General features: G+C 40.0%; 2 protein-coding genes across 2 annotated transcripts; one reads left to right on the forward strand and one right to left on the reverse strand.

Annotated features, from left to right (window-relative positions):
• Positions 1-689: 689 nt before the first annotated feature.
• LOC115674490 (protein ASYMMETRIC LEAVES 2-like) lies at positions 690-2,172 on the forward strand. The gene is made up of 2 exons (XM_030596881.2): positions 690-1,370; positions 1,950-2,172. The coding sequence occupies exons 1-2, from the start codon at positions 790-792 to the stop codon at positions 2,170-2,172; spliced, it is 804 nt and encodes a 267-aa protein (XP_030452741.2). The 5' UTR covers positions 690-789.
• Positions 2,173-8,878: 6,706 nt separating this feature from the next.
• LOC115674424 (NDR1/HIN1-like protein 6) lies at positions 8,879-10,295 on the reverse strand. Its single transcript, XM_030596817.2, has one exon. The coding sequence runs from the start codon at positions 10,150-10,152 to the stop codon at positions 9,361-9,363; it is 792 nt and encodes a 263-aa protein (XP_030452677.1). The 5' UTR covers positions 10,153-10,295; the 3' UTR covers positions 8,879-9,360.
• Between the last annotated feature and the right edge of the window lie 2,312 nt (positions 10,296-12,607).

Genomic DNA, 12,607 nt, shown 5'->3' on the forward strand with positions numbered 1-12,607 from the left:
TGAAGGATGCCGGCCATCAACGAGGCCCGATGGAGGGAAAAAGAGAAAAATAAAAAATAAGAAAATAAAAGAAAGGAAAAATATTAAAATTTTGATAAAAATATTAAATTTGTTCACATCAGTAGCCTCGACCATGCCATTTTGGACGGTCGATATCCACATTAGCAATTTGTAGCCAAAATTAGCTGAATGAACTCAATTGGCGAAACTTGAAAATGTTTAGGACTCGATTGGTAAAATTGAATTGTTTGAGACTGAATTGGTAAATGCACAATAGATTTAGGACTTTTTAAACAATTTTCCCCATCGATTTCGGCACCCTAGATCGGTTTTAAAAAATGAAGTGTATATTTATATTACAACATATATTTGGAACCCAAAAATGGACACCCCCACCTACTCCTACTCATCTTTAGCAAGAGAGAGAATGATCAACATAATCTAGGAAATATAAATGAAGGTGAAAATAAAAAATAAAAAGAAGAAGAAGAAAAGTCTTAACCAACAAGCAAGAACATTCAGTCAAATTAGCTCAAAGATATGACACCAAATATCAACAACAAACGCCCCCCACGTCCTGCCTCTCTCTCCATATCCACCACTTCCCACAACACCTTTCAGTTACTTTATATGAAATCTCTCTCTCTCTCTCTCTCTCTCTCTCTCTCTCTCTCTTCAAAGAACCATTTTCCTTTGCTCCACTTCGCACGCAGAGATATTCTCCATCTCCTCCCCCCGCAAATCACTCCCTTACCATAGTTATAAGCAAAGGAGGCAGGCAAAAGGGCCATGCCGACCGCTGCCGCCGCCGCCGCCGCCTCCAAGCCCGACTCGCGGGCGTGCGCCGCGTGCCGGCACCAGCGCCGGAAGTGCCGTCCCGACTGCCAGTGGGCCGAGTTCTTCCCCGCCACCCTCCCGCAGACCTTCGCCAACGCGCGCGCCCTCTACGGCCTCCGGAACATGAACGAGCTGACCAGGAACCTCCCGCCCGAGGTCCGCAGGATCGCCATGGAGACCATCATCTTCGAGTCCAACATGAGGGCCTTCGACCGTGCAGGCGGGTGCTACCGCGTGATCTGCGACCTGGCCGCCAGGGTTCGGCTGGTCGAGTGTGAGCTCCGGCGTGCTCATCAGCTGCTCGCTTTGCTTCGCGGCTCAGAGCTTAACAATGTCCAGAATAACAATCTAGGGTTGGCGCAAAAATCGAGTGAAGATCAAGAGGTTTTATTGCGTGACTATTTCATGACGGAGGATCTCGGAGCGTCGACTTCATCGTGTCGAGTCGATGAACCCTCAGGCGCGAACCCTCTGCCGGGTCATGTTTGCCGAAGCGATCAGCCATTGAATTATCTCGACGAACAAATAAGCAGGTACGAGGAATTCAAATGACAATATTCTTTTAAAATTTTTCTGTTTTGAAACTTGAATCATTTTTTCCTGCAAAACTTAAGGCTAGGTGTCAAATTCACTAGGATTTTACGAATTAAAATCGCGGCCTCAGGCACTCAACTTAGCATTAATATATCTCTCTAAGTAATTCATATTTCAGTATTGATATGCCACATTTGTTCTACAGCTTTCTTGAAGTACCACTGAGTTGTGTTCTGAATGTGGATATTTGCAGACAATATATTTCACTTGATTTTGGAATTTGATCTTCGGGAACAATAAGGTTTTGGAAATTTTCCTTTATAAGAATGTCTTTCCATCTTTCGATTTGCAGGCGGCTTCTGTAAGCTTTTGCTTTCAGTCCTTACCAATGCTCTGATCAAAATGAACAAAATGTTCGAAATAAAATTAATTTCCTGTAACTATATTGTGCATTAAATTTGGAATAGTGATATTTTTTTTTCTTATGTTTAATATATAGACTGAAAAATCAAACGTTCATTAGCACTGATTTTATTTCGTAAACTCGTTCATTCTTACCCATTGTACACTGATTTTAGCAGCACGGTCCCGGTAATGGAAAGCACGAGCTCAATGTACAGCAATCCGTTAGAGCTCGATCCGAGTTCGATGGCTTCGCAGCTGTGTCTCCCCAGTAATAAGCCTCTGAAAACGGACGAAGGTGCGAACTCACGGCTTCTCGCTGGCGTCTACGAGAGAGATCAGCCACCGGACTTTCTCGAGCTCAAATCTCTCAACAAAATGGACAAGCAAAGTAGGTAAGAAATGAAAATGATCAGTTTTGCTCTAATATTTCTCTTCTTTGTGTATAGAATTTTGATGCAATAAGTCATTGACCGAAATAGGAAGCTCGACATAAGTCGCGACGAGTGAAAAACGATTTAGGGATTTGAATTTAATTGATTTCAATGCAGAGATGGAACCCAATTAGCCTAATGATAATGCAAGTTGTGATTTGCCAAATATTATCAAATATTTGGAAATTTTCTAGTTAGTTAATCAATGCAATAAACTAAATCAGACTTTGGTATCTTTCCATAATATTTTGTATAGTTCATACTGTCTCTTATGTGATACTCAACCTTGGATTTGAATCTGTAATTCTAATTATGCCTTCATAAATTTGGCCTTTTTTAGGATTTATGTTACAAGATTTCCATATATGGATGATGATGATGATTTGCTTAAGTTTATAAATCGTGTGGCACAAGCCTATTATTGCAAGGGACGAGCTCGATGGACGATCGATTAAAGATTGATTAGGATTTGATTGCTTTCCCAGTTGTCCTCTCAAGAAGGAATTTTCTTCACTCTGAAAGATTCAACCAAAGCAAGTAATTATTTCCACGCATGAAATTACCATTCTTTTCTCCTGGCTGCTTATATTTATGGTTTTATTTCATTTCCAAGAAATTAATACAGCTCAGGAGAAATTTTTGAAAAGATTATTTCTGTGGTGGCAAGGAGACGATTGTTCAAGTTTCATTTTTTTAAATTTTGTTGTTCCCCATTATTAAGTTGCTAACAGTGGTGTGGCATCTTACCAGCAAATAGATGAATTAGGTTGATAGCTAGCTTTCTCATGGAAATAATAGCCGTGGAGCAACAAGGGTCATAAGTTTTTCTCCGAATTATTTTCAAATTTGGGGAAATTGTATAACCAGTCCTTAACATATTATACGGATGTCAATTTAGTCCTAAACTTTTGAATTTTTCCAATTGAGTCATAAGCCTTTGTGCGAAATTCTAATGTAGTCCTTATGGCTAACTTTCGTCGAAAATTGCTGACATGATGGTGTACCATATAGGACAGCAAGAGATGACTAAACCACCATGTCAATGATTGCCGGCAAAAATTGGCCGATAGGACTATGTTGAAATTTTATGCAAAGATTTAGGATTAAATTGGCAATTGAAATGTTTATGACTGAATTGACATTCGTATAATATGTTTAAGATTGATTGGATAATTTTCGAACCGTTCTTGAAATCTATGGCAGAAAAAATCATACAATATATTCCACTATTGTTTGCGTATTATTCATTTGTGCCTCATAAATCACTTTCGTCTAGCTTCACTCCATTCTTTCCTTCATTCTTCTCTATGCACATATTCACTGGATGCATGCGATATTAGATTCTTGACAAATTTATTGCTTCATCTGGATTTTTTTTTCCTTTTTAGTTATTTCCACTTCAACTTTTGCCAAAATAGTAAGATGTAATTACTAAGGTTGTGTTTGGTTTGACTTTTGGAGAAATTTTTGGGAAAATGCAAAAAGCTTTAAGTTAAAGGGTTTACTCGAAATGCAAATAGTGTTTATAAATGTGTTATGTAAAAGAGCATTGAGAAATAACTTTGGTTAAATACTGTTTGGAAAAAATCATACTTGTGGAGGACTTTGCTACAAAAAAAAAAAATTAAGCCTCAAACCCTTCGCTGAAAGCCCGCGGTGAAGAGCTCATGCCACCAACAACCAACGACCTCAGGCAAGCCCCAGTTTGGCTCGACTGTGGTCATATCTTGGGTCGTGAGAGGGCATTTTAGGAATTTCGAAATTTAGCGAGGGTGAAATTGGAAGAAAAAACTTATTACAATTTCTGAAATGCTAAAACCCAAAACTCCTACGGATCTGCCTTGTACCAAGGGACTTTAGATGACTTTGTACAAGCATTTGCCTAAAGTTCTTTAAAAAAATTGTCAAACCCCTTACCATTTGGCCAAGCCTCTTTAGAGGCCCAAAAGCCTTGGCGAAGTGATTGCCAAACACAGGCTAAGTTTTTTTCGCAAAAGTATTTCCCTTTATAATGTATAATTTAATGTTATATTGATATTTTCAGAACATGCTCATTAACACTATGTTGCTTCCAAATCTCAGTGGCATGGCTAAGTTAATTCATGGCATGGACTAGCCTAGAGGGCCGAAAGGTGGTGCTCCCAAATTGTCGGTTTTTAAGGGTACCGGGATAAAACTCTGCCATGGAGACCATCATCTTCGAGTCCAACATGAGGGCTATCTCATGATCCTTGACTTGGCCATTGGTGTTTGGCAGGTGGAGTCCGAACTACGGCGTATTCATCAGCTGCTCGCTTTGCTTCGCAGCTCGGAGCTTACTGTTAATGATGATGTTGGGAATAGTAATCTAAGGTTGGTGCATGTCAGGTTGGATTAGACTTTATTACGTGATTATTTATTGGGTGATGATATCACATTTATTCTTTCATATGTTATCTAAATTGAATGTGCCATATGTTTTCTTTTCTTCCTTCCGTTAATTATCTTTCGGATGTATATTAGAGATGATTGATTCTAGGGTAAGCAGTTCCCACCCTGAAACCAAGAACTGCCCACTAAGAGTTGGTTCCACAAAATAAGAACCGGGAACCGCCCACTTGTTCCATGAACCCACCGGTGAATTGGACCGGATGGATCCATGGAACCGGTCAACACAACAATCATTACGAGAGCCAGATTCCCACTAATCCACAACACAAAATAGTAGGACATTCGGATTAGAAACGGTCCGGTGTAATCAATCTGACAGATTGGACACAGAACCAAAGAAGATTCAGAAAGACTGATTAATTCATCGAAATGCTCGACGGAAGGGACGAGAAACTTACCCATATCGAGAAGAGATTCGGCAAAGCTCTCTCGAGAGAGTGTTAGGGCAAGAGAGAAGGCAAGAGGCATGGGCCACAGAATATAATAAGATGATTTTAAGAGGACTTATAGTTGCTTGACTGATCGCGACTGGATTAGTAGAGAGAATTGGTGATGGATTACTCAGGAATAAGCTCCCATTAGAGTCACTGGATTGCGACGAGCGAGGCTGCGAGAGAGAGGCGTGAGACTTGAGAGCGAGCGACGAGGCCAGAGGCGATTGAGAGCGAGATTAAGAGAGGGAGGTGAGGCCGCGACTACAAGGGAGGGCCGGAGGTGAGGGCCGCGACTGTGATTTTCCATGATAGAGGATCGGAGGTGAGAGCTCAACTGAAAGGCAACCGAAAGCGAGATGAGACGAGAGAGTTGAGAGGATCGTACGTGAGAAAGACTAAGAGGCGACCAAAGGCTAAGGTTTCATTTAGAGAGAGCGTGCATGAGGAGGACTGAGGAGAGAGGAAGGAGTAGCGAGCGTGAGAGAGAGCTAATTAGGATTTTCAAAACATAAAAATTTAAAAATATATATGTACTAATTCGGTTGGGGTGGTCCGGCTCGGCAGTTCTAGAACTGGAGCCGAGAACCAGACTGGTGTCACCAGTTCCCATTTATTGGAACCGGGAATTGCCTAGAAAATATCGATCCGAGCATTCTCAATTATTTTGCACACCTATAATGTATATGGCTTTTTGGTGTTGTTTATTCCCTTAAACAGGGACTCCCAACGTTTTTTACTTATAGATAGTTGGGTGTTAAGCTGGTTCAACAAGCTCTTTCTTTAGAAAGGAAAAGATGGTTTTATAGATCGGTCTTTCGTTTCGGAAGCTGCTAGAATGGTAGAATGCATCTTAAGTCAGTCAAGAGAGGTCTTAGATCATTACAATTTTTAGGGAAAAAAATGCTTTGTCAATTTCATCAGCGCCAAGTCAAACAAATACATATTTATTGTGAGATGAAGAATTAAGTAAAATCTTCTCTTGGATTACAAAAATCAATAAAATGAGTTACTTTTCTTTAAGTAGATATATAAATAAATAGTTCAACTCTATTTTTCTATATCAAATGTCGAAGTAAGATGAATCGGTGCAATCAATTTCCTCTGTTATTATAATTAAGGCAGCAAAATAAAACTCTAATCTGTTGTGCGAAGTGTTAGCTTAATGATAAAACTTCATCCTATCAATTCCCTAATTCTGTATATAAGATAAAGACTAATTTGATTTGTGGCATCATACTTCTTTATCTAGTGATAATTAATGTCGTGGGTAATTCCAATTTTTAAATTGCATGAGACATGTGAAAACTGAAAAGAACATGGATAAAGCACAAAGCTGCATGGTTTTTCTTTCCATCATCAGACTAATCTTAAAGCCTATGTGACCGATGGCTAGATTGTACTCATTATTAGAGACCCACGAGCGACGATAGCTTTTTAATTAGGGAAAATGCCACAAAAAATCTCAAACTATGTCACTTGTGACATATTTACCCTGAACTTTTTTTTGTGACACAAAAAATCTTAAACTATGCCACTTGTGACACATTTACCATACAATACTTTGATCCATGGGCATTTTCGTCATTTTCCTTTTTCTGTTTTTTTTTACCTTTTTTTTTCTTTCTTCTCCGGCGAGGGCGGTCCTCGCCGGCAGTGGGTTGAGCGAGGGCTGCCCTTGCCGGATCTGGCGAGGGCGACCCTCGCCCGACGCCGGAGAGGGTCGCCCACGCCTGGGCGGGCGAGGGTGAGGGCAGCCCTCGCCGGCGTCGGGCGAGGGTCGCCCTCGCTTGGGCGGGCGAGGGCAGCCCTCGCCGAGGACCGCCCTCGTCGGAGAAGAAAGAAAAAAAAAAGAAAAAGCAAAAAGACGAAAATGCCCATGGGTTAAAGTATTGTGGGATAAATGTGTCACAAGTGGCATAGTTTGTAGTTTTTCGTGTCACAAAAAAAAGTTCAGGGTAAATGTATCACAAGTGATATAGTTTGGGATTTTTTGTGTCACAAAAAAAAATCCAGGGTAAATGTATCACAAGTGACATAATTTGAAATTTTTGGTGGTATTTTCTCTTTTAATTATAATTATGACCCTTCTCTTATTCATCTGAATGAATACTTTACACATCGATAAGCAAATAATAATAATAATAATGATATGATAGAGAGAGAGAGAGAGAGAGAGAGAGAGAGAGAGAGAGAGAGAGAGAGAGAGAGAATTTCTGACAAAATTCCAACTGCCCCCTTCAATTTCGACCGACTTGTACACGCAGCCTCAGAGACCACGTGCACGCCCATAATAAAAAGGGTCATTTTGGGCCAATCTCCAGGTACAAAATCCCACGACGCACTGATTTGACATTTACACAATCGACAGAATTACTGGTCGAAAAAAGAAGAAGACGACATTATAAGTTGAATAAAATAATTTTACTCTCGTAGCTCGTTAAAGAATGCCAACAACCTAAGAAACAACTAATTAGATCTACGATGTAGATACACGTATTCGATCTACTAATTACTCTTAAAAAAAAATACTATTCTGACATTAAAATGAATTACTCTATTCTCGTAGCTCAGTAAGAATGTGTTTGAATTAATTCGCGTGAATTTTTATTTTGGGTAGTATCGACTCTAATTGTACATTTTTCATTCTCTGCTGTATGACCGTGATATTCGTCAAAATATTTGATTTGAATTTAACTCTACTATTTGATGACTTATGCGTTTAATTGGATAACACGTATAGTAGCTTATCTTATTTCACAAATCTTCTTAAAGCCAAAAAAAAATTATAAAAGAAAGAAATGTAAAATCAACAAATTGTGGCCATTCTTGTGCTTTTCAATTGAAAGGTGGACTATGACCAAAAAAAGAAATTGAAAGGTGGATTAAAAACATGGGATCGGACGACAATGAAACGGATAGCTTATTATAGGTTTATAATCTCCTAATTTCGAATTATAATCGAAACAAAAGTTGCGAAAAGGACACAAATTGTGTAGAATTATAATAACATACCCGAACTAGTTTCCCAAAAACCTAAAAATAGTTTCCTCTCGCGAAAAAGAAAACAATATAATTAAAATACTTTTTTTATAATTAAAATACATCGAAGTGCGTTTTTGAATGAAACGTGCCCTTAAATCACGTAAAGAAGAGGATATACAAAAGCTTGGAAATCGCATCCTACGAGCATATCCAGAAATAGAGGTCTAGAAAAATACACAAAGAATTGACTGTAGACTTTTGACTTATTGAGTGATGGCCTAGATTTCAGCGTCTTGCTTTTGTCGCGGAGCGTATCGTTTTCCTGCCCCTAAATTAATCAAGATCTATGATCAATCTTTTCTATAATTAAAAAAAAAAGAGCCGCTTAGCTATTTCTTCCTCGCGTTACCATAAAATTCCTACATCCGCCATCGAACGCTCAATTCGAGTCGTGACTGCTCCGGCCTTCCTTAGCCCAGGCGATGAGCCAGGAATCGGTAATAAGTTTGCTCGCAACATCGCTCGGACACGCGACTTAGTGAAAGACGGCGCCCGCGATCTCCATGGCACGATCAATTTGCACTATGAATGATGCCAAGAAAACCCCAACCAGAACGAGACATCTAAAAGGGCCAAAAACTAAGATGGTGCAATGGGCTATGCACTACTAATTGTAGTGGGAAAGAACAGCTCATTCGATAAGGATAACCATTCGTATGCACACACAAATGGAGTTGAAAGCAAAGACATTATCGGCATAGACAAAACCCTAGCCACTTCAAATGAGCACTTTTTTCTCTTCTCTTTTTCTTGGACAACCATGAATTCTCAAAAGCACGATATTATTGATCAAATAATAATTACAATCCTTGGAGAATTGTTCGAGAAACACTTCACAACCGTAACAACCGACAATAATGTCATAGCACATCTCATTGCGACCACGGCACGACAACCGGCTACATGTACATTCGATACAAACGGATTATTTTTTTTTAATATTTTTTTGAACCCTTTTTTGTAGGTCAAGGGTTAAAACAACGGCTTCTAAAGCAATTTCCAATTTCCACAAAAGCAAATAAACAAATATTGTTATCCCCTTTCACACGGCACTTGCAAGAAAAACTATACCCTATTACACCGACATAATTAAATTAAAAATTCGGAAAAAGCAAGGAAGATAAAATTTACCCTTTTCTTTTCTTGATCCACTAATCTTTTTTTCTTCCTTTTCTTTTCATCAATCCCATGATTGATCCGTTAATGATCCTCAGAAATTCTATAAAAAAAAACAAAAACTGTCCAGATCAGAACGTGAACCTCCAGATCTTGATCAGGAGATCGACCTTGCACTCGGAGTCAGCAACGTTGGCGACGACGGTCGCATTCTTGTCCCTCGGCGCCGACACTCCCTTGATCCCGCCGCAGACGACTCTGATCCCGACCTTCTTGCTCCTCCGGCCGCCGGCCTTCACCCTCACCTTCGTCTCCATCCGAACTTCCAGAGCCAGCCCGGCTTTCCTCCTCAGATCCGACCTCAGAGAGGCGACGGATTCCGCGTCGACGTCCTCCGTGGTCGCCGACGCCACCGTCCTTAGGGTCGTCTGGTTCTTGGGGTAGCTCGCGAACGCGGGGATCGAGCCGTTGCCCAGGAAGACGGAGCCGGAGGCCGAGGAGAGGGAGACGAGGAGTGGGTCGTAGAAGAAGGTGAAGATGTGGGAGTTGGGGTTCTTGGAGATGAGGGTGAGGTTGAAGAGGGTGGTGAGGCGGGAGGCGGAGCCGTCGGGGGCGGTGGTGAGGTTGAGGGCGACGGTGCGGAAGGAGGAGAGGGAAAAGGCGGGGCGGTGGGGGTGGTAGAGGACGTAGAGGGCGGCGCCGGCTATGGCGGCGAGGAGGGCGACGAAGAGGAGAAGCAGGATCGTCCAGAAGCAGCAGCAGCAGAGGCCGCAGCGGCGGCGGCGGCGGCGTTTGGGGGGCTGCGGGCGGTAGGGGCGGTAGAGCTGGGGCTTGTTGGCGGCGGGGCCGGCGGTCGTGGGAGTGCCGTTGGCATTGGCGGCGGCGGCGGCGGGTTTGGCTGATGGGTAGACTCTGTCCGCCATATTGGGCGGCGGTTGGGAGAGAGGGAGAGGGAGAGGGAGAGAGAGAGTGAAGTGAGAAGTGAGAAAGGAAGGAAGAGATGCTTCTTAGGCCATGGCAAGTGTGGAATCTCTCTTCATTATCATCTCTTCTTAAATCTTTTTTTAACAAGAACCATATGCTTTCTTTCTTTCTTTCTTTATAATGAGCAACAAGAATGGGTAATCCTAGGGTCGTATATTTTGGATACGGCCACCAATTTGGAGTTGGATGTAATGTTCGTCTCGACCATTCGTGTTATTTGGTGTTGCCGAGGTAACTATGAAAAGTTTTTTTTTAATTAAAGAAATGAGCAAAAACATGTAAATTTTGAGCTGAAGTTAAGTGTCGTCATATCGGATTCGAGTTTCTCGATAAATTCGTGTTGGATTTCGAGTCGTGTTCATGTGTTGTGTTGAAAATTGCCACCTCTGTTGCTTTATACAAGAAATATACCTTTAAAAGGGGGGAGGGGACTTTTTCCGATAAAAACAAATAATTTGACTAAAAAATCGACGATAGTAAATTGATACTTTACTTGTTAGACTAATTTTGCAGTGATAAACTTTATGATGTCAAACAATAAAATTAAGAATTTGCATATATATATATATATATATATATATATATATTTAAAATCATTGTCGATAAACGAAATTGCTTACACAATTATTGTAGTGCAAAATTTCTTCCATTTTTAAATCTAACATATTCTAGATATCTGAATTTTGAATTACTTTCAACATGATAGCTTATTTCGCTAAACTATATCAGACTTCTTATTCTTCATCCAATCATTTTCCTCACACCATATGATATTACACTTTTGATATTTGATCGAGTCATTTATTGTTGGATATTTCAGTGCTTTTAAATAATTTAAAGCAATTGTTTTATAAAGGTATCTGATGGAAATCATAACAATAATCAATTTGTAACGGCTGTAATATCGATTTGATTTATTTCTTTATTAACTATCACTTATTTGTCTATAATGTGAATTTTCCCATCACAATAAAAACATTCCAAAAATAAGAAAATCTCTCTTATCTTTCCATCTTAGCTGGGTTTTACATATGACGTTGTTGTTCATGTTCCCTTTATTTATTCAGTGTGGAGTAAAGAGAAAGATCTATTGTATCCTGGGAGTATAGCCGTTATTGCACTGAGTTTCGTACTCCGATAGGCCGAATTATCCTTAAGGATAGTGCTTGTATGCCTCGGATGATTTGTTCTTACTTTCACCTTTTCCAATAGTTTTCTCCAGTAATTCTTATTTTTCATATTATCTAATATTTGTCCAACATTTAGGGTATTTTAGTGCACTAAACTTAAAAGAAGGTCTATCCTCTTCACTAAAAGAAATTAAAAGATGAGGTAAATTTTATTTTTCGTTTATTTCTTTCTATCAAATATTGTCACTTTGTTGACAAGAGGTCAAACCCTAGACGAGCTAAAGGACAAAACGGTCTTTATGGTAAATACACCTGGTAAGAAAGTATCCTCCTCTCTCGAAAAGAAACTTCCTACGCGTAATCCGACAGCTGCACGTAAAGGCGAAGGAACGACCCCCACCGACAGTCTCTTGGGTTTTCGCCACGTGGCACTTAAGTGGGATAAACCATGATTAGCACGACTGATCTCTAAGTCATTGCTTGCATTAACTTCACAACCAAAAGTCAAATGATCAAATCCCACTTGAGTAAAGTTGCTTTGGAGGATGGGGAAGCTTCTCTAGAAACCACGGTGTTAATCAATGTCCTTTGAGTAGTAATAATAGTAATTAACACTATTGATGACACTAATCTCGTGGGATTTGCTTAATTAGGACAAATAAAGAGACGTTCCCTTCAAAATTTGCCAGATGGTTGTTAGCCCTCTCGATGAAGATTTCCGGACAATGACCGAGCTCAAGATGATTACATATGAAAAGCGCGTAATTCTTATATTATTGATAAGATGAATTAGGGTTTAGGATAGAATCCGAATTAAGATTATGAGAAGCTTTGAGTTAAAGTGGCCCAAATATGACAACACACAAGGTAGCTAAAATTTTATTAATTAGTCCTCCTAAAGAAATTCATAATTAGGAAAATACCCTTTAAGTGACATGACCAGATTTCATCTGTGCTGAGTTAAAAAATTACAAGTTATCACTACACTTGCTTTGATGACTAGATGAGGTTCCTTTTTGAGGTTGTCAAATGACTCTAGTTGTTCAATCCTATCATTTCTGTAATGCTCTTCCTTGACTTTTGTGCACATACGTTAACCAAACGCAATGTTTACTAGCAAAATTGAGAGTCTTAATTAAGATTTAAACGCCAACAACATTAATCACTTTTTGATAAATGCAATGCTGGTTGGTCGGTCTATCTGGGTGGGGAATGTGACAGCATAAGGGCATGAACAACTCACTCTCGGTACGAAGATTGACGA

This window comes from Syzygium oleosum, unplaced genomic scaffold (genome assembly GCF_021117445.2).
Source record: "Syzygium oleosum isolate NSW1041296 unplaced genomic scaffold, Sole_v2.1 Sole_v2.04, whole genome shotgun sequence".
NCBI lineage: Eukaryota > Viridiplantae > Streptophyta > Magnoliopsida > Myrtales > Myrtaceae > Syzygium > Syzygium oleosum.